Below are 22,593 nucleotides of genomic sequence, written 5' to 3'. Positions count from 1 at the left end.
GTGGGTCAATGTCGGTGTTAAATAAAGCTGTAGTTTGGATATTCGTACTATTAGTGTACTAAAACGTACCAAAAAAATAATTAAAAAATTAAATTTGGAATGAGGATCAAATTTTGAAGTATAAGGGTACTTAAGGTACCAAAAAGGCAATAGACTGCGTACCATTTGGTATTATATGAACGGATTAGACTTAAATCTTGACGTTTGGTATAAAAAAAAACTAAGTTTGGGAAGTAGGCTTGATCTAAAGAAATTGATATTCCCATTTGGAAATTGAAGACCATCTGCTGGCCGAAACTTGAGGGTTTTCTTATTGAAATCTCGAAACATCATATTGAAGAATTTTCAGTTAAAAATTCATAAAAAATTAATAAATCTACAGTGACCTCCACCGAATTATGAAGGGTATATTGAGTTTGTCATTCCCTTTGTAACTCATCGAAATAATTATTTTAGTTCCCACAAGATGTATGTCAGCATCAAATTCTATGTCGATTTAGCCATGTCCGCCCGGCTGAGAAAATTTATCTAGCGTCCGAAGGTATGAAGTAGGTTGATATTTTTCTATATTTACACCCTACACCACATAGTGGTTAGGGTATTATGTCTTTGTGCATTTGTTTGTAACATGGAGAAGGAAGTGAGATAGACTCATAGTTACTTTTGAGAATCTTAATAGAATCATTTTCTGAGTCGATTTATTCATGCCAGTCCGTCTGTCCGTCCATGTATTCTTGTGAATGCAGGTGGCATTTATTATCCGATTGAGATGAAAATTTGCAAAAAAAATATTTTTTTTTGTCCCAAGAACGAACCCTATTGAAATTGGTGCTAATCGGATCAGATTTAGATATAGCTCCCACGTATCTTCAACGGGTTAATTGTATATCAAATGGCTAATATAAGTCCAAATTACCTGTATTTTGGTACATCCCACCGCAGCAAGTGAAAATATGTTCAGATATAGTTATAGCTCCCACATACATGTTCCATCCAATTTTGGGTTTAAGTCCCTCACATTCGTAAAATTAATTCAACGACAATCATATTTCGTACCAGATATCCTCTCCAAGTGATATCATGCGATCTATAGCAAACTATAACTGATCTAAAGCCAAATGTTGATAGGTGGTATGATCTAATTGAAATTAATCCTTTTGTTACGGGAGCTCTACTAAATATGCATAATGGTGTAGGGTATCATAAAGTCGGTCCCGCCCGACTTTTGACGTTTCCTTACTGGTTTCTTCTGATATTTTTCTGAAATGTATATTATGTTTAGAAGGGGGCCACATTGGTCCATTATTTGTTACCAACTAACCAAATTTTCTGTAAGGCATGCTGTTCTGATTGCCAGAAAACATTCTTGCATTGAACTGTCCATAGAGGTCCAAATTGTGTGGTAGACCCCATATAACCACTACCACTTTCTCTGGGAGATAATTGTCCGTATGGGTTCAGGTTTTCATATAATCCCCATATTATATAACCCACCCCCCTTTTTCGGTATTTTGATGATTTAATTCACATTTTTTTAAACGGAATTATTTCTTAAGTCCACTTTTTCCTATAGCCTCTACATGACAGAAGCTCTCGTTTTGTTACGATTTTCGCCCAAATTTGCAAAAAAATGTTTGAAATTTCGTATTTTAAGTATGTAAGGGCTACCTTCCCTTCGATGCTAATATTGGTTCAGGTTTGCAAATTGTACTTATGTAGCGCCTTCCTCCAGGTATTTCTGTATGTAGATTATATAAAGCACACGGAATATTTTTCTCTCAATTGGGATATTGCAAATTCCTATAGGGTTTTTTGTGGTTTTTTTTTATACCCTGCACCTGAAACTTTGTGGGTTTTTTTATACCCTGCACCATAGTATGGAGGGTATAACATATCATATGCTTGATCAGCATGAAATTCTATGTCGGTGGAAATCACTTACCTTCCGAACGAATTTAAGTAGGCTGATAAAATTGTACTCAATTGTGTGTTTCGTCTGCAGGACTTTTGGTATTGAAAATGGGTTACATAGGTCCACATTTAGTTGTAGATCCCATATATCGGTACCACCCCATATTCGATATTTATACGATTTTAGGTTCATTATTCACCGGATCTGTATCAAATTTCGTAATGATAGTTTGTAATGGGTAGTAAAGTCTGTGACAGAAAATCCCCTATGCAGGCCTAGGTCTTCGTATAGCCCCCTTATAACGTTACCTCCCTATATTCGATATTTTGATTCACCGGAATTGTTTCAATTTTGGTATTTGAAGTTCGTAATGCATACTACAGCCTATGACAAAAAAAAATAGTTTGTGCAGGTCCACGTTTTTGTATAGCCCCCATATAACCATACCTCTCTTTATTCGATATTTTTAAGATTTTAACAGCATTTTTAATGGATTCTATTTTTTATTTCATTTATTTATTTATTTTCTTTTTTTTATTTTTCAAAATTGTTCCCAATGGGTGGAGGGTATTTCAAGTTCCGTTTGTTGAACTAGTTTTGATTTTGGATTATATGATCGGGTTATAACTAGCAAATTTGGAGGTAATCGATTCAGATATAGATACAGCTCTCATATGTATTATTCATTCCAATTCTATATTCAAACTTTTTCCAAGTCATAATGTAAACTCTATAGCAGTGATATAGGCTGCGATAGATCACATACAATAGAAAAGAGTACCTCCTTCAAATTTAGTGGAAATCGACTCATCAAGAAATAACAAATATATAGTTGCTATATCCTAGCTACCATACATTTGTTCCATCCGATTCAAATTTAAACTCATCCAAAGTTTCTTCACATATATTCCTATACATGCACATATATATATTTGTTAGCCTAGGTTCACTTTTCATCGAAAACCTGTAGAAGTTTTTCCAACTCTACAACACCATTATAGGTTCTACATGGAATACCTCCGCTATCAGAAAACCCTCAATACAGTTTAGAAAAGGCCTATAATTGGCTTTTGTATGTTAATGCCAACAATTCATCTTCTAATACCAACAAGACATTTGTTAAAAAACGACAACCTTAAAACAAACACACAAATAAATGATAAACAAAACAAAGCGGCTCGAACAATGTGAAAGCCTAACTAACAAACAAGTCTGACATGGGTGATTTCAAAACAAAAATCTCCTCAAACGATGCATCTGTTCGTAAGACGCGTGAGACTGCAGCCACTTCTTTGGTTTTTAATTTTATTCATTTAAGAAATTCATTTTTGACTAATATGGGAAAGCTAATTTGAATAAACTAAGTTAATAACCAACAGGAATTTTTGGCTTTCTTCGTCTCCAAGATATTCCAGTAAAAAGCTACTTATTGAAATGAAATAAACGGTTATTCAAATGCCACTGACGGTGATCGTAACTATCGGGTGATAACATTGGTTGGTTGGGTTGGGAGGAGGTGTGCTTTCTGTTGAAAATCTTAAAAGCCTTCGGTGTTTGACAAATATGTTTTCTTCTTTCATCTTTCATTATCCAGGCAATTGTGAATTTTTAATGTTATTGTTTCACTGTTTTTTTTTTTTTTTGTTGGAGGGAAATTTATTCATTTTCTTTCTATAAACAAATTTTTTAGATAAATTGCAGACATTATGGGATTTTATATTATAATTTTTTACCAGAAAAATTGTTTAGGGAAATTGAGATGTTTTCATAGCCTAAACAATCGAGTAATAATTGGAAATGTTCGGTTTTTAAACAACGAATTAAAGAAAGAAAAAAACCTTTGTGAAAATTCTATAAAAAATGGAATTCAAATGCATTTAGAAATAGACCGACAGCTATAGTATGCTATGCGTATCGACATAATTGTTAATTCGGTTTAACTAGGTTTGCTAATCTGTCCTTCTGGAGTTTTTTTTAAACCTTTTATGCAAATCAGGCAATATTAAGAGCCAGTGTTAGCAAGTAATTTTTAATGGGTTTTTTGGAAATTATTACTACAATGTATTTGACTTATCAATGCCAATCATCATATCTGGAGGGTAAATTAAATAATTCATTCCAAATGTAACTCTTCAATATTTTTTTTTTTTGAAATGGAGGGTATATTGAGTTCGTCATTCCGTTTGTAACACCTCGAAATATACAGCCCTCACATAAAGGAACCCCCGATATTCGGTATTTTAATGATTTTACAAATTTTATTTTTTCAAATTTCGCATTTGAAGTTCGTAATGGTTACACAGCCTATGACAGAAAATTGTCTGTACAGGTCCACGTTTTATAACCCCCATGGTACCTCGCTATATTCGGTATTTTTGATGATTTTAGCTACATTATAAACAGATTTTTTTCAAGTTTCACATTTGAGTATTGTAATAGCTTGTGACAAAAGTTGCCTATGCAGGTCCACGTCGTCGTATAGATACTAATATACGGCTACATTCGGTATTTTAAAAATTTTAACAGAAATTTTAACGGATTTTATTTTTTTAAAAATTTTTAAATTTGTTCCAAATGGTGAAGGGTATTCAAAGTTCGGCCCGGCAGAACTTATAGATTTTTTAATTGTTTTCTATTAATATTATGCGTGCAAGTTCTTGTATTGAAAAGAAAATATGTTTTTCCCCTGCTCGGTATGACCTCACATATGACTACCATACAAATTTTGGGTATTTTAAAGTTTTCATCCAAGTTTTTTTTTTTTTTTTTGCTTTTACCATAAAGTTTCGCACTTCACACAAACGATTAAGAAAAGTTTAAAAACAGGGCCTGGCCGACTATATGATACCCTTAACCTATGTGAGATATATTTTATTCTGAATCAATTTCTCCTTAATTTCACAGTTGCAAGTTTCCGCTGCATGTAACTTCTCCTGCTAAATATCGTTTCATTTTACAATCTTAAAATGGCTTCAATATACAATCGGATGAAATATATAGATGGAAGCTAATCTGATACAATTTGGTCCAAACATGGACATAAAAGACCGATCTCGACAAAATTTAATAACATTATTCCTAGGGTGAAATTGGTATCCTGAAACTAATATCATTGTTAAGGAGATCATATTTTAGCTTTTGGAGAGTTAAATATCAAATTGGATAAAATAAACAAATGGAAGCTATAGCTAGCTGTATATGCACCGATTTTCGCCAATATTGATAGATTTGCTTCTAGGCCGAATTCGATCTAATGTACCAAAATCCATCTTATTTGGGCTGATATTATTCATTTGGTGCACAATGAATATAAAATTATCGAAGATATATTTTAGAAATAAATCTATATTTGTACAGAATATCAATAGGATTCGTCTTTGAGTGACGTCAGTCTCAAATCTAACTTAATTTAGATACTTTGCAAGTTTTGACCACAATTTCCAATTAAATTGTTGGAATTTTGTATTTGGGGTTCTCCATGGGTTAGCGTCTCTGTACAAATAGCCCCATTATACAGGGTGGGATGAAAAAACTGCAACGAACTTCAAACTGCTGTCATTTCTTAGCCACTCGTCCGACAGCTGTTAAAATTATTCCAGTGACATTTCGTATATTCTATTTGGCAAATATTGAAAAATGAGCTTGGTGTAAAACCATTGAAATTCCAAAAAGTGCAAGAACTTACACCGCAACGGAAAGAAAGTAGACTCAAAAGAGCTAAAGATATGCTTCGCTTGGCCGAAAGTGGTGAATTGCCGAATTTGGTTTTCTCCGTCTCCGATGAGAAAGCATTCGTTGTCCAGCAGTTTGTAAACAAACAAAATTATCGTATTTACTTGCCAAAGAGGTCAGCTGAGAATGTGCACCTATCGCAGAGCAACATTCAGGCTGCGTGTGACGGTTTCATTGGCCGTTTGAAGGCCACAATACGTGCCAAAGGTGACCAATTCGAACAAATCTAAACTTATTCTAAAATTTGATCCTATTTCCGACATTTTTTGCTTTCATTCAATAAAATTTAAAAAAAGTGTAAAAATTATGGCGTTTGACTTTGTTGCAGTTTTTTTATCTCACCCTGTATATGTAAATTAGACCATTCCTATTGCTACCTCCCCCACAAGGGGTCATTTGCTATTATTTTACTAACATAAGATCTGCATTGAAGATGGAATATATCGGCACACCCCTTCTGGTACATCACCCACAAACGGTTCTAAATTTTGTGAAACAAAATCCTCATTGAACACGACATAAGAATTCATCTGTCTTAAAATTTTACACATCCAAATATTTTTGCTAACGCAAGATCTGTTGTGAAGATGATAGATATCTACCAACCCTTTCTGCTAACTTATCCACAACGGACACAATTTCAAATACTTCTAGGTGTCATAACTTGCAAAACAAGTCGGTGATTCTGTACAACTTGCTGTATCTAAATATTTCCCTTAACCAGAAACCTGATATGAATGCGTAATGTTTCGAAATCTATAATTTCGCATAAAATTGGATATAAATATTCGATTTCTTTAATTAAATTTAATTAATTATATTTAATTTAAAATATTAAATTTAATTTAATATTTATTCAGACTTAGGTCTGAATTGGAAAATATTGGCCAACTGCATCGGAACTTCTCCCTTGAAGGGTCAACAGTCTGAATAATCATAACTCAAGGCTGGGAGTATGCATCTGTCGCAAAACCGACTGATTTTTATACCCTACACCACATAGTGGTAAGGGTATTATGCCTTTGTGCATTTGTTTGTAACATGGAGAAGAAAACGAGATAGACCCTTAGTTCCTTATGATGATCAGCTTAGGATCACATTTTGAGGCGATTTATGCATGTCCGTCCGTCCGTCTGTCCGTCTTCAGCCTACAAGCATGTGCTTCAAATTTGGTGAAAATCGGTTGAGATATAGCTATAGCTCCCATATATTCATCCGATTTTAGGTTTCTTGTGCACCAAATGTCTAATATCAATCTAAATGGTGTGAATTTTGGCACTTCAGACCGAATTCAGTATAGAAATAAGTACTTCAAATTTGGCGCACGATACAAGAATAATATTTGGTAACAGATATCAGATGCAGCCAAGAAATAGCTGTTTTCAATTTTATGAAGATCGGCACAGATTTGGATAAAGCCTCCATATATATCATTATTCGATTTCAGGTTTATTGTGCACGAAATTCAACCGAGTTTAGCATAGAAGGAAGAATTTTAAATTTGCTCCCATATATATGTTTCATCCGATTTGGTTTTTAAATCTCCAACTTTCGGAATATGCACTCTACCATAATGATATTTTGTACCAGATATGTCAGAGAGCTCAGAAATTGCAATATAAACCTTTCTTTTACGAGAGTCCTTCTAAATATGCATAGTGGTGTAGGGTATCATATAGTCCCCGCCCGCCCGACTTTTGAGCTTTCCTTACTGGTTTTGTTTTGAGATATTTAAAATGAAATAGAATCTACTATTATTAACTGTTTTAATACTTTTCACGTACATCGGATGACAATAAACATAAATCAATCAAATAATTAGTGGCTAATATAATTTGGATACCATCAATGGTGGTAATAAATGTCGTATTCTTCACTCCTTCTATGTGTGGGATAGAAATTTTTAATTCTTGCTATTGTCAGAAAACAGTTGCTCCATTCATTTAATTTTAAGCGTTTAATTTGAATTCATTCAATTCACACAAATCACCGTCACCAACAACAACAACAGTCCCACAAATTCGAACATAAATATAATAATTGTCAATGAAATCAACACCTTTGTTCTAGACATTTGCTTTGATTTGATTCGTTCAATCGGTCTCTTTGTTTTACAGCCAGTGGTTCTGAGGTTTTTTTTTTTCTTTAAACATTTTGTTGTTTTATTAAGACACAACCAACAACAACAGCAGAAACAATACTAAAAAATCAGTTCAAATAACGAAATATCTTTAATGAAAATTTTATTGAATATTAAATGCATTGACTGGTATATCGAATTTCGTCGTTGCATTTAGCTTCATACTCGCTCCCACAATAACTTTGCAGTGCAACAACAAACAACAACAACTTGCTATTTATGAAGGAGTCGAGTCGTCAGTGGCAAAGCGATAAATAGCAGAAAACGCCATCAACATTGAGCTGAAGAACAACAACAGAGCGCTAACTATGATATTGAACAAAGTCTGTGGTTGCAACGGGAGTGTTCAAACAGCTACAGATATGAAGTGAGAGAGTGGTAGAGGGAGAAGGAGCATGTGAGGGGGATATGGGTTATTTGTTTATCTTTTCAGGTTCTCCGTCTTTTGGGTTTCGGCTCAACAAAAAAAACCGTACGAATTGTGTAAGTAATGTTTATGGTCTTTTAACAGAGGTTTTTGTTTGGTTTATTACCCGGCTTGAAAACAAAACAGCAACAACAACAAATACATACATATAAGAAAATACTCATTCACATACACACACATACATAGTACTAAGAAAAATGGGGAAAAATTAATGTAGTGTTGTTATATTTCGAGAGTCTGTTGTGGGTTTTGTTGCTGTTGTTCTTTTTAATGTATTGTTTACTCTGCTTTTTCATTTGTATTTGTATTGAACTGATAATCATTCGTTATTGGTAGAAGGCAAACAGGGAGTCGGACAGACAGACCGTTAAAAAAATAAGCGAACAGGTGCATTTTTATACGATCTCACTGATGGAGGTCATCAATCTCAATGTTGGGGAAAGAAATGCAATGCCCAAACATGGAGAGTAGTAAAATGAAAGCGGGAGAGATCCTTGCATTTTGATATGCAACAGAGATGGAAAAGAAAAATTTATATAAAATAATTAAAGAGTAAAGTGATACCAACGCCCATGCGAAGAGTGTGAAGAAAGGACCAACAAATCGTGAAACTTTGCATGAGGGTTACTTTCAGTGCGAGGAAATATCCCAAGGCGGGATTTTTTAAAATTCGAACTAGAATGGTACGAAACGTACCAAAAAAAAATCGAACCCAAAATTCCGGACAGACCTATTTTGATTTTTCTCGAAGGGAAAATTACTATTCAGTGGGAACCGATAATGAAAAACTACAGTCAATGCGATTAGAATATGGATCTAAAACCTGAAAAGTACCGAATATCAGAAGGATACCTCAAAATGGAGACTGGCGCAAATGAGGGAGATTTTTGAGATATTATAAAATATATACAATAAGTTTGGTAGGAAAATACATATTTTAAACCTTCAACATGCTGAAAATCGTAAGGCACCATTTTATGGAGACCACACCCAAGAGTACACCTTTATTGAACAGTTTTGTTTTTCGAATAGTTCTTACCCATTCATGTAATTTGACTAAAAAATAACATAACATCGGCCGATATTGAAAAAAAAAAAAAACAACCTAAGGCCATTTAATTGAAGCTCAAAATCCAAATTTAAAGCCAATGCGGTCGGGAAATGAAGTTGAAATCTTGGAAGTGTCGAATATAAGATCTATATATATGTATGAGGAATACTGAAGGGTGGACTATTTGGGGCTTAGCCAAGGATGTACACAAAAATATACATCGAAATCAATTCAAATAATTAAAAATAAAATATTCAAAGTCCCAGTACTAAACAAATAGCGGATCTGAATAAAAAAAGTACGAAAAAATTTTTATCTAAACCACTTTTCAAAAATCCAGTTACCGGCTCTTCGACTCGAAACGTCTAAAACGCTAAGTACTACGAACTGAGTCTTATGTCAAATAAGATAGCTTCGCAAATGGAGAATATAGCCAAACACGCACCGATATATAAAACTTTCAATAGCATAAGATAGAAAGTTTTTTCGCAGATTGACTGTAAGTAAAAGAAACTCCGCCGATAAATATGATCAAGCGTTACAACGGAAGCGACAAGAAAACGTGCTTCCATCTTAAAGGGGATATTCAAACTAATAAAAAAATTAAGAAACATGTAACTCAAGACCTTTGGAATAACTTCAGAGCCTTTATAGAAATTTGTATATCCATTGAAGGTCTCCAGAAGGTATTATCTTTAGTAACCAGATAAGCTGAAATTTATGGTAGCTATAAAAAAGATCTTCAATCTATGACAATTTTTGGCACGTCTTCTATTTTTAGAAGACCTTTAGGTGATTGTTTGTCTTTAAAAGGCTATATACAGGGTGAGATGAAAAAACTGCAACCAACTTCAGAATGCTGCAATTTCTAAGCCACTCGTCCGACAGCTGTTAAAATGGTTCCAGTGACAACTCATTATATTGTTTACAAGCGTACAAAAGCACTTTGGTGAGAATTTTCCAGAAAAAAAAGTTATTCCCGATGGAAACCAAGCGTGATAGTGTGATTTCTTTTTATTTGGCTGGAAAACCACAAGTGGCTATTGTTAGAGCACTCCAGCATTTAAATGCGAATGAATATTTTGTGTCTCGTATCATCACTCGTTACCTTGATACTGCCGGCCATGGTGATGGTGTGGGTCGCCACAACAGCCGATGGTCACTCTCCGCTCGTATGAATCGATCGTGGATCAGAATAATTGCCGAATATTATCGCGGAAATATTCTGGATGACACACAAACATTTTGACCGTAGACCTTGGACATTCCAACAGGACTCAGCACCATCGCACTCACGCGCCACCCAAGAATGGTCACAAAATGAGGTTCCTCGTTAATTTCCAGCGCACAATGGCAACCAAAATCTCCGAATACCAATCCGTTGGACTATTGTGTCTGTCTCTCTATTTCGGAAATCAAGGTTGGCACTAAAAAATACCAAAGTTTCGAGCACCTCAAGCAAGCGCTTCGCCAGGAATGTCCCAAACTACCGCCGAGCAACATTTGGGCAGCGTGTGACGGTTTCATTGGCCATTTCATTTGAAGGTCATAATTCGTGCCAAAGGTGACCAATTCGAACAAATCTTAACTTATTCCAAATGTTGATGCTATTTACGACATTTTTTGCTTTCATTCAATAACATTTTTAAAAATTATGGCGTTTGACTTTGTTGCTATTTTTTTATCTCACCCTGTATCTCGATATTTCTATTAACATATGATCTGGTGTAAAGATGGGTACCACTCCTTCTGGTACCTTCCCCCCAAAGTGTTAACATTCTGAATAACCGAATCGCTCATAAAATGTGAAATAAAGATCCGATTCTTTCTTGTCATTGGCACCAAATTTCATACATCTTAATATTTCTAACAATACAAAAACCGTTGTAAAGATGATATCTTCCCAAAAAAGGGGTCAAAAATAAGTCTCCGATTCTATTCAAATTTCGCATATCCCAATATTTTTACTAATGGATGATACAAATCAGCCCAACCCCTCTGCTACCACCTTTACAAATTTTTAATATTTATATTTCTCATATTATTCTCAAGCAGAGATCTGATGTGAATATAAAATGTATTTAATAATATGAGTTTTTTTGAGCTTTAGGCCAGTTTTTTATTTTATTTCATTTTTGATCTCCGATATTTCGCAATTGTATAAATTGCATCTTCAGGGGATCTACAAGATAATATAATATTCTTAATATTACTATCACAGCATTGATTAAAAATAGAAACAAACACAATCTTATTACACAAAAATCGCTTACTTGTAAACAATAATCGTCAAGTTAACTTAATAACTACGATAGAATGCACTATCATCGTCGGCTGTTAATATTGCACTGATTTTGTTTACATATTGCACGATCTCTTCTTTTGTGTCAAATGCCTATAGCAATAAGCTGCGTTATCTGTGTCGCTCTTAAAATTTATTCTCTCTGTTGTGTGTAGATTGTTGATGTGTAACATTTCTAATGTGAGTCTTCTGTGGTAATGGTTTTCCGTTTGCAGTATTTTTACTTGTTCAAGGTTTGGCTGATGGTTGCTTGATATACAGTGTTCCGCAAGCGCTGTTTTTTGTGTGTAATTTTGGTTTCTCATTTTTAAATCAGACTTATGGGCTGATAGTCTAGTTTTCAATTTATTTTTTGTGGTACCAACATAATATTTCCCACATTTTTCGTTAGGGTTGCCATCGCATTGTATTTGGTATATCACATTGTGTTTATCAGGATTTTGTATTTTGTCTTTTGTATGGCTAAATAGCTTTTTGAGAGTGTTGTTGTTTTTCTGGGCTATTATATATTTGTTCTTGTCATATAAATTTGAGTTCTGGAATCGTTCTGATAAATTTGGTACGTAAATCATAGATTTATATATCTTTTCATCTTTTTGGGTTTCTCTAGTAGTATTCCGTCGTCCTATTAATCTATTTATTATTCTTATTGGAAAATTGTTGTTTGTTAGAATATCTCGGATTTTGTGTTTGTTCTTGTTATGGAATTTCTCGTCACTAATGCTCATTACTCTATGTACTAAATTTTTTGCAGTGTTTATAATCATTTGCTTGGGATGTTTCGAAAAGAAATTTATAATTCTTCCCGATGCCGTGGGTTTCTGATACCAGTCTAATTCTAATTTGTCCTTATTTCTATATATTATTGTGTCTAGATATGGTAAACATCCATTCATTTCATCCTCCATGGTGAATTTGATATTGTTGCTGAAACTGTTAAGTATATTCAATGTATCATTGATTGCATCTTCCCCAGTTATCACAAAAAGATCGTCCACGTATTTCGTTAATATTTTGGGTTTTGTTGTCAGTTTTTCCATGCAGGTGTCTAAGAGTTTCTCCATGACTATATCCGCCACAACTGGAGAAGCTGGTGAACCCATTGGCAGTCCTTTCTTTTGTTTATATATCTTGTCGTCGTATTTGAAATATCGGTTGTCTTTAATGCAAAATTTTAGAATACTTAAAAATAGGCCCTTTGTCATATTTGTGTATTCTTTTAGTTCTTCCCACCTTTCGTCGATTATTTGAATACCAAGATCTATCGGTATGCTTGGGAAGAGTGATACTACGTCAAACGAAACCATCCTGTCATTTTCTTTAATCGTCATATTTTTAACTTTGTTTTTGAACGCCATTGAGTCTTGAACGTTATATTTGGAGAATTTGGTAAGATTTTTTAAAATTTTAACCACATATTTGCACAGTTCTTCCGACGGAGAATTGATTGAAGAACAGATCGGGCGTAACGGGAAATCTACCTTGTGGATTTTTGGTAGTCCATACAATCTTGGAGCTGTAGCCACGTCACTTCTGAGTTTTTTCCTTTCCATTGTCGTAATAATGTTGTTTTTGTATAGCTCCTCCACCAGTTCATTATTCTTTTTTATCAAACCTGTTGTTGGATCTTTGTTCACCCGTTGATATGTCATCATATCTGAAATAATACTGTTCATCCTCTGTTTGTAGTCATTAATGTCCATTGCAACCGTAACATTTCCTTTGTCAGCATTTAAAATTAATATATTTTTATTTTGTTTCAAAAAAGTTTTGGTGCGGCCCACTGTGCTGTTGATAAATTTATCTCGTTCACTCTCTTTCATCTTATTCATATGTGTGTCTATCATTGTTGTGAACTTTGTCCTCATCATTTCTTGTTGTTCTTTGTCATTCCATGTTTGTATTACGTCTTCGCCGTCTGCTATTAGTTTAAATAGTGGGAATTGTGATTTTGTTGTTGGAAGTCCAAATTTCTCTCCAAGCGAAAGAAGCCATTTCACGTCATCGGGGAATTGAGTGTTTGTTTTGTTTACAAACCATTTATCATTCTGTTTTATGCCAAGTTGTATCATTTGTTGTTGTTTAAGTTTTTCGAATTTTCTTTTCTGTGTGTTTTTTATTTCGTTCTCCATGTTCGATATTATTTTGCTTTCGTTTTGAGTAACTATGTTTATCTCTTGTTGTGTTAGATTTTCTCCCAAAGTTTTTTCTATATTTTGTTGATCCCTTTGATTGTTCTTTATTTCGTAATGTTTCTGTTTAATTAGTAGATTGAGAATCTTGTTTTGAAAAGTATCAATGTATCCCTTTAATGTATTTTTAATGTGGTATATTTGAGGTGTCTTAAAAATATTGTGAATATTTTTTAAGGCATTTTTAATAAAGTTAGGAATGATGCCGTTGTTACGACATCGAATTAGAAAAGTTAAAGAGCATTTTGTTTTGGCAATCTTCACTTTTGTGTTTTTGTGTTTGTTAATGCTGTGTTTGATGTTGTTTTTATACTTGATGTTTCTGTAGATCATGTTGTTGGTATTCGGCGTGCTCTCCGTGTTATATATTATAAGTGTGAGTTTTTTCGACCTATTTTCCAATATATTTAATAATATGAGTTTTTTTGAGCTTTAGGCCAGTTTTTTATTTTATTTCATTTTTGATCTCCGATATTTCGCAATTGTATAAATTGCATCTTCAGGGGATCTACAAGATAATATAATATTCTTAATATTACTATCACAGCATTGATTAAAAATAGAAACAAACACAATCTTATTACACAAAAATCGCTTACTTGTAAACAATAATCGTCAAGTTAACTTAATAACTACGATAGAATGCACTATCATCGTCGGCTGTTAATATTGCACTGATTTTGTTTACATATTGCACGATCTCTTCTTTTGTGTCAAATGCCTATAGCAATAAGCTGCGTTATCTGTGTCGCTCTTAAAATTTATTCTCTCTGTTGTGTGTAGATTGTTGATGTGTAACATTTCTAATGTGAGTCTTCTGTGGTAATGGTTTTCCGTTTGCAGTATTTTTACTTGTTCAAGGTTTGGCTGATGGTTGCTTGATATACAGTGTTCCGCAAGCGCTGTTTTTTGTGTGTAATTTTGGTTTCTCATTTTTAAATCAGACTTATGGGCTGATAGTCTAGTTTTCAATTTATTTTTTGTGGTACCAACATAATATTTCCCACATTTTTCGTTAGGGTTGCCATCGCATTGTATTTGGTATATCACATTGTGTTTATCAGGATTTTGTATTTTGTCTTTTGTATGGCTAAATAGCTTTTTGAGAGTGTTGTTGTTTTTCTGGGCTATTATATATTTGTTCTTGTCATATAAATTTGAGTTCTGGAATCGTTCTGATAAATTTGGTACGTAAATCATAGATTTATATATCTTTTCATCTTTTTGGGTTTCTCTAGTAGTATTCCGTCGTCCTATTAATCTATTTATTATTCTTATTGGAAAATTGTTGTTTGTTAGAATATCTCGGATTTTGTGTTTGTTCTTGTTATGGAATTTCTCGTCACTAATGCTCATTACTCTATGTACTAAATTTTTTGCAGTGTTTATAATCATTTGCTTGGGATGTTTCGAAAAGAAATTTATAATTCTTCCCGATGCCGTGGGTTTCTGATACCAGTCTAATTCTAATTTGTCCTTATTTCTATATATTATTGTGTCTAGATATGGTAAACATCCATTCATTTCATCCTCCATGGTGAATTTGATATTGTTGCTGAAACTGTTAAGTATATTCAATGTATCATTGATTGCATCTTCCCCAGTTATCACAAAAAGATCGTCCACGTATTTCGTTAATATTTTGGGTTTTGTTGTCAGTTTTTCCATGCAGGTGTCTAAGAGTTTCTCCATGACTATATCCGCCACAACTGGAGAAGCTGGTGAACCCATTGGCAGTCCTTTCTTTTGTTTATATATCTTGTCGTCGTATTTGAAATATCGGTTGTCTTTAATGCAAAATTTTAGAATACTTAAAAATAGGCCCTTTGTCATATTTGTGTATTCTTTTAGTTCTTCCCACCTTTCGTCGATTATTTGAATACCAAGATCTATCGGTATGCTTGGGAAGAGTGATACTACGTCAAAACGAAACCATCCTGTCATTTTCTTTAATCGTCATATTTTTAACTTTGTTTTTGAACGCCATTGAGTCTTGAACGTTATATTTGGAGAATTTGGTAAGATTTTTTAAAATTTTAACCACATATTTGCACAGTTCTTCCGACGGAGAATTGATTGAAGAACAGATCGGGCGTAACGGGAAATCTACCTTGTGGATTTTTGGTAGTCCATACAATCTTGGAGCTGTAGCCACGTCACTTCTGAGTTTTTTCCTTTCCATTGTCGTAATAATGTTGTTTTTGTATAGCTCCTCCACCAGTTCATTATTCTTTTTTATCAAACCTGTTGTTGGATCTTTGTTCACCCGTTGATATGTCATCATATCTGAAATAATACTGTTCATCCTCTGTTTGTAGTCATTAATGTCCATTGCAACCGTAACATTTCCTTTGTCAGCATTTAAAATTAATATATTTTTATTTTGTTTCAAAAAAGTTTTGGTGCGGCCCACTGTGCTGTTGATAAATTTATCTCGTTCACTCTCTTTCATCTTATTCATATGTGTGTCTATCATTGTTGTGAACTTTGTCCTCATCATTTCTTGTTGTTCTTTGTCATTCCATGTTTGTATTACGTCTTCGCCGTCTGCTATTAGTTTAAATAGTGGGAATTGTGATTTTGTTGTTGGAAGTCCAAATTTCTCTCCAAGCGAAAGAAGCCATTTCACGTCATCGGGGAATTGAGTGTTTGTTTTGTTTACAAACCATTTATCATTCTGTTTTATGCCAAGTTGTATCATTTGTTGTTGTTTAAGTTTTTCGAATTTTCTTTTCTGTGTGTTTTTTATTTCGTTCTCCATGTTCGATATTATTTTGCTTTCGTTTTGAGTAACTATGTTTATCTCTTGTTGTGTTAGATTTTCTCCCAAAGTTTTTTCTATATTTTGTTGATCCCTTTGATTGTTCTTTATTTCGTAATGTTTCTGTTTAATTAGTAGATTGAGAATCTTGTTTTGAAAAGTATCAATGTATCCCTTTAATGTATTTTTAATGTGGTATATTTGAGGTGTCTTAAAAATATTGTGAATATTTTTTAAGGCATTTTTAATAAAGTTAGGAATGATGCCGTTGTTACGACATCGAATTAGAAAAGTTAAAGAGCATTTTGTTTTGGCAATCTTCACTTTTGTGTTTTTGTGTTTGTTAATGCTGTGTTTGATGTTGTTTTTATACTTGATGTTTCTGTAGATCATGTTGTTGGTATTCGGCGTGCTCTCCGTGTTATATATTATAAGTGTGAGTTTTTTCGACCTATTTTCCAATATATTTAATAATATGAGTTTTTTTGAGCTTTAGGCCAGTTTTTTATTTTATTTCATTTTTGATCTCCGATATTTCGCAATTGTATAAATTGCATCTTCAGGGGATCTACAAGATAATATAATATTCTTAATATTACTATCACAGCATTGATTAAAAATAGAAACAAACACAATCTTATTACACAAAAATCGCTTACTTGTAAACAATAATCTAACACAACAAGAGATAAACATAGTTACTCAAAACGAAAGCAAAATAATATCGAACATGGAGAACGAAATAAAAAACACACAGAAAAGAAAATTCGAAAAACTTAAACAACAACAAATGATACAACTTGGCATAAAACAGAATGATAAATGGTTTGTAAACAAAACAAACACTCAATTCCCCGATGACGTGAAATGGCTTCTTTCGCTTGGAGAGAAATTTGGACTTCCAACAACAAAATCACAATTCCCACTATTTAAACTAATAGCAGACGGCGAAGACGTAATACAAACATGGAATGACAAAGAACAACAAGAAATGATGAGGACAAAGTTCACAACAATGATAGACACACATATGAATAAGATGAAAGAGAGTGAACGAGATAAATTTATCAACAGCACAGTGGGCCGCACCAAAACTTTTTTGAAACAAAATAAAAATATATTAATTTTAAATGCTGACAAAGGAAATGTTACGGTTGCAATGGACATTAATGACTACAAACAGAGGATGAACAGTATTATTTCAGATATGATGACATATCAACGGGTGAACAAAGATCCAACAACAGGTTTGATAAAAAAGAATAATGAACTGGTGGAGGAGCTATACAAAAACAACATTATTACGACAATGGAAAGGAAAAAACTCAGAAGTGACGTGGCTACAGCTCCAAGATTGTATGGACTACCAAAAATCCACAAGGTAGATTTCCCGTTACGCCCGATCTGTTCTTCAATCAATTCTCCGTCGGAAGAACTGTGCAAATATGTGGTTAAAATTTTAAAAAATCTTACCAAATTCTCCAAATATAACGTTCAAGACTCAATGGCGTTCAAAAACAAAGTTAAAAATATGACGATTAAAGAAAATGACAGGATGGTTTCGTTTGACGTAGTATCACTCTTCCCAAGCATACCGATAGATCTTGGTATTCAAATAATCGACGAAAGGTGGGAAGAACTAAAAGAATACACAAATATGACAAAGGGCCTATTTTTAAGTATTCTAAAATTTTGCATTAAAGACAACCGATATTTCAAATACGACGACAAGATATATAAACAAAAGAAAGGACTGCCAATGGGTTCACCAGCTTCTCCAGTTGTGGCGGATATAGTCATGGAGAAACTCTTAGACACCTGCATGGAAAAACTGACAACAAAACCCAAAATATTAACGAAATACGTGGACGATCTTTTTGTGATAACTGGGGAAGATGCAATCAATGATACATTGAATATACTTAACAGTTTCAGCAACAATATCAAATTCACCATGGAGGATGAAATGAATGGATGTTTACCATATCTAGACACAATAATATATAGAAATAAGGACAAATTAGAATTAGACTGGTATCAGAAACCCACGGCATCGGGAAGAATTATAAATTTCTTTTCGAAACATCCCAAGCAAATGATTATAAACACTGCAAAAAATTTAGTACATAGAGTAATGAGCATTAGTGACGAGAAATTCCATAACAAGAACAAACACAAAATCCGAGATATTCTAACAAACAACAATTTTCCAATAAGAATAATAAATAGATTAATAGGACGACGGAATACTACTAGAGAAACCCAAAAAGATGAAAAGATATATAAATCTATGATTTACGTACCAAATTTATCAGAACGATTCCAGAACTCAAATTTATATGACAAGAACAAATATATAATAGCCCAGAAAAACAACAACACTCTCAAAAAGCTATTTAGCCATACAAAAGACAAAATACAAAATCCTGATAAACACAATGTGATATACCAAATACAATGCGATGGCAACCCTAACGAAAAATGTGGGAAATATTATGTTGGTACCACAAAAAATAAATTGAAAACTAGACTATCAGCCCATAAGTCTGATTTAAAAATGAGAAACCAAAATTACACACAAAAAACAGCGCTTGCGGAACACTGTATATCAAGCAACCATCAGCCAAACCTTGAACAAGTAAAAATACTGCAAACGGAAAACCATTACCACAGAAGACTCACATTAGAAATGTTACACATCAACAATCTACACACAACAGAGAGAATAAATTTTAAGAGCGACACAGATAACGCAGCTTATTGCTATAGGCATTTGACACAAAAGAAGAGATCGTGCAATATGTAAACAAAATCAGTGCAATATTAACAGCCGACGATGATAGTGCATTCTATCGTAGTTATTAAGTTAACTTGACGATTATTGTTTACAAGTAAGCGATTTTTGTGTAATAAGATTGTGTTTGTTTCTATTTTTAATCAATGCTGTGATAGTAATATTAAGAATATTATATTATCTTGTAGATCCCCTGAAGATGCAATTTATACAATTGCGAAATATCGGAGATCAAAAATGAAATAAAATAAAAAACTGGCCTAAAGCTCAAAAAAACTCATATTATTAAATATATTGGAAAATAGGTCGAAAAAACTCACACTTATAATATATAACACGGAGAGCACGCCGAATACCAACAACATGATCTACAGAAACATCAAGTATAAAAACAACATCAAACACAGCATTAACAAACACAAAAACACAAAAGTGAAGATTGCCAAAACAAAATGCTCTTTAACTTTTCTAATTCGATGTCGTAACAACGGCATCATTCCTAACTTTATTAAAAATGCCTTAAAAAATATTCACAATATTTTTAAGACACCTCAAATATACCACATTAAAAATACATTAAAGGGATACATTGATACTTTTCAAAACAAGATTCTCAATCTACTAATTAAACAGAAACATTACGAAATAAAGAACAATCAAAGGGATCAACAAAATATAGAAAAAACTTTGGGAGAAAATCTAACACAACAAGAGATAAACATAGTTACTCAAAACGAAAGCAAAATAATATCGAACATGGAGAACGAAATAAAAAACACACAGAAAAGAAAATTCGAAAAACTTAAACAACAACAAATGATACAACTTGGCATAAAACAGAATGATAAATGGTTTGTAAACAAAACAAACACTCAATTCCCCGATGACGTGAAATGGCTTCTTTCGCTTGGAGAGAAATTTGGACTTCCAACAACAAAATCACAATTCCCACTATTTAAACTAATAGCAGACGGCGAAGACGTAATACAAACATGGAATGACAAAGAACAACAAGAAATGATGAGGACAAAGTTCACAACAATGATAGACACACATATGAATAAGATGAAAGAGAGTGAACGAGATAAATTTATCAACAGCACAGTGGGCCGCACCAAAACTTTTTTGAAACAAAATAAAAATATATTAATTTTAAATGCTGACAAAGGAAATGTTACGGTTGCAATGGACATTAATGACTACAAACAGAGGATGAACAGTATTATTTCAGATATGATGACATATCAACGGGTGAACAAAGATCCAACAACAGGTTTGATAAAAAAGAATAATGAACTGGTGGAGGAGCTATACAAAAACAACATTATTACGACAATGGAAAGGAAAAAACTCAGAAGTGACGTGGCTACAGCTCCAAGATTGTATGGACTACCAAAAATCCACAAGGTAGATTTCCCGTTACGCCCGATCTGTTCTTCAATCAATTCTCCGTCGGAAGAACTGTGCAAATATGTGGTTAAAATTTTAAAAAATCTTACCAAATTCTCCAAATATAACGTTCAAGACTCAATGGCGTTCAAAAACAAAGTTAAAAATATGACGATTAAAGAAAATGACAGGATGGTTTCGTTTGACGTAGTATCACTCTTCCCAAGCATACCGATAGATCTTGGTATTCAAATAATCGACGAAAGGTGGGAAGAACTAAAAGAATACACAAATATGACAAAGGGCCTATTTTTAAGTATTCTAAAATTTTGCATTAAAGACAACCGATATTTCAAATACGACGACAAGATATATAAACAAAAGAAAGGACTGCCAATGGGTTCACCAGCTTCTCCAGTTGTGGCGGATATAGTCATGGAGAAACTCTTAGACACCTGCATGGAAAAACTGACAACAAAACCCAAAATATTAACGAAATACGTGGACGATCTTTTTGTGATAACTGGGGAAGATGCAATCAATGATACATTGAATATACTTAACAGTTTCAGCAACAATATCAAATTCACCATGGAGGATGAAATGAATGGATGTTTACCATATCTAGACACAATAATATATAGAAATAAGGACAAATTAGAATTAGACTGGTATCAGAAACCCACGGCATCGGGAAGAATTATAAATTTCTTTTCGAAACATCCCAAGCAAATGATTATAAACACTGCAAAAAATTTAGTACATAGAGTAATGAGCATTAGTGACGAGAAATTCCATAACAAGAACAAACACAAAATCCGAGATATTCTAACAAACAACAATTTTCCAATAAGAATAATAAATAGATTAATAGGACGACGGAATACTACTAGAGAAACCCAAAAAGATGAAAAGATATATAAATCTATGATTTACGTACCAAATTTATCAGAACGATTCCAGAACTCAAATTTATATGACAAGAACAAATATATAATAGCCCAGAAAAACAACAACACTCTCAAAAAGCTATTTAGCCATACAAAAGACAAAATACAAAATCCTGATAAACACAATGTGATATACCAAATACAATGCGATGGCAACCCTAACGAAAAATGTGGGAAATATTATGTTGGTACCACAAAAAATAAATTGAAAACTAGACTATCAGCCCATAAGTCTGATTTAAAAATGAGAAACCAAAATTACACACAAAAAACAGCGCTTGCGGAACACTGTATATCAAGCAACCATCAGCCAAACCTTGAACAAGTAAAAATACTGCAAACGGAAAACCATTACCACAGAAGACTCACATTAGAAATGTTACACATCAACAATCTACACACAACAGAGAGAATAAATTTTAAGAGCGACACAGATAACGCAGCTTATTGCTATAGGCATTTGACACAAAAGAAGAGATCGTGCAATATGTAAACAAAATCAGTGCAATATTAACAGCCGACGATGATAGTGCATTCTATCGTAGTTATTAAGTTAACTTGACGATTATTGTTTACAAGTAAGCGATTTTTGTGTAATAAGATTGTGTTTGTTTCTATTTTTAATCAATGCTGTGATAGTAATATTAAGAATATTATATTATCTTGTAGATCCCCTGAAGATGCAATTTATACAATTGCGAAATATCGGAGATCAAAAATGAAATAAAATAAAAAACTGGCCTAAAGCTCAAAAAAACTCATATTATTAAATATATTGGAAAATAGGTCGAAAAAACTCACACTTATAATATATAAAATGTATTGGCCAACTTATGGTCCTTTCATACAAAAGGTCAAAATTTTGATTAACAAATATTCACATAAAATTGGAAATGATTGTTTGACACTATATCCGGAACCTCACGCATATTTCAACATTTTA

General features: G+C 33.2%; 3 protein-coding genes across 11 annotated transcripts in view; 2 read left to right on the top strand and 1 right to left on the bottom strand.

Moving 5' to 3' along the window:
- The window catches only part of LOC101890371 (fringe glycosyltransferase), a 79,266-nt gene that overhangs the window by 1,088 nt on the left and 55,585 nt on the right, over positions 1 to 22,593 (top strand). The gene's annotated exons all lie outside the window — the stretch shown is intronic.
- LOC131803988 (uncharacterized) lies at positions 11,353 to 17,156 on the bottom strand. Of its 5 annotated transcripts, none has more exons than XM_059126066.1 (3): positions 14,356 to 17,156; positions 11,536 to 14,284; positions 11,353 to 11,464 (listed from the first exon to the last, which is right to left on the bottom strand). In XM_059126066.1, the coding sequence occupies exon 2, from the start codon at positions 14,087 to 14,089 to the stop codon at positions 11,621 to 11,623; it is 2,469 nt and encodes an 822-aa protein (XP_058982049.1). In that variant the 5' UTR covers positions 14,090 to 14,284; positions 14,356 to 17,156; the 3' UTR covers positions 11,353 to 11,464; positions 11,536 to 11,620. The 5 variants fall into 5 exon arrangements, with proteins under 5 accessions (XP_058982049.1, XP_058982047.1, XP_058982051.1 ...); XM_059126064.1 differs by having other exon boundaries at positions 11,536 to 14,264; XM_059126068.1 differs by having other exon boundaries at positions 14,356 to 17,155.
- On the top strand, positions 17,194 to 22,411 carry LOC131803987 (uncharacterized). Of its 5 annotated transcripts, none has more exons than XM_059126059.1 (3): positions 17,194 to 19,408; positions 19,500 to 22,228; positions 22,320 to 22,411. In XM_059126059.1, exon 2 carries the CDS (start codon positions 19,675 to 19,677, stop codon positions 22,141 to 22,143), a length of 2,469 nt encoding a protein of 822 aa, XP_058982042.1. In that variant the 5' UTR covers positions 17,194 to 19,408; positions 19,500 to 19,674; the 3' UTR covers positions 22,144 to 22,228; positions 22,320 to 22,411. The 5 variants fall into 3 exon arrangements, with proteins under 5 accessions (XP_058982042.1, XP_058982045.1, XP_058982043.1 ...); XM_059126061.1 differs by having other exon boundaries at positions 19,480 to 22,228; XM_059126060.1 differs by having other exon boundaries at positions 22,300 to 22,411.

Source organism: Musca domestica, unplaced genomic scaffold (assembly GCF_030504385.1).
Source record: "Musca domestica strain aabys unplaced genomic scaffold, Musca_domestica.polishedcontigs.V.1.1 36, whole genome shotgun sequence".
NCBI lineage: Eukaryota > Metazoa > Arthropoda > Insecta > Diptera > Muscidae > Musca > Musca domestica.
The sequence above is the reverse complement of the archived record's forward strand: the minus strand, read 5'-3'. Positions and strand labels throughout refer to the sequence as shown.

Bases quoted from the DNA above. Each gene is read 5' to 3' on its own strand.
- LOC131803987 (XM_059126059.1), top strand. From the start codon at position 19,675: ATGATCTACAGAAACATCAAGTATAAAAACAACATCAAACACAGCATT.
- LOC131803988 (XM_059126066.1), bottom strand. From the start codon at position 14,089: ATGATCTACAGAAACATCAAGTATAAAAACAACATCAAACACAGCATT.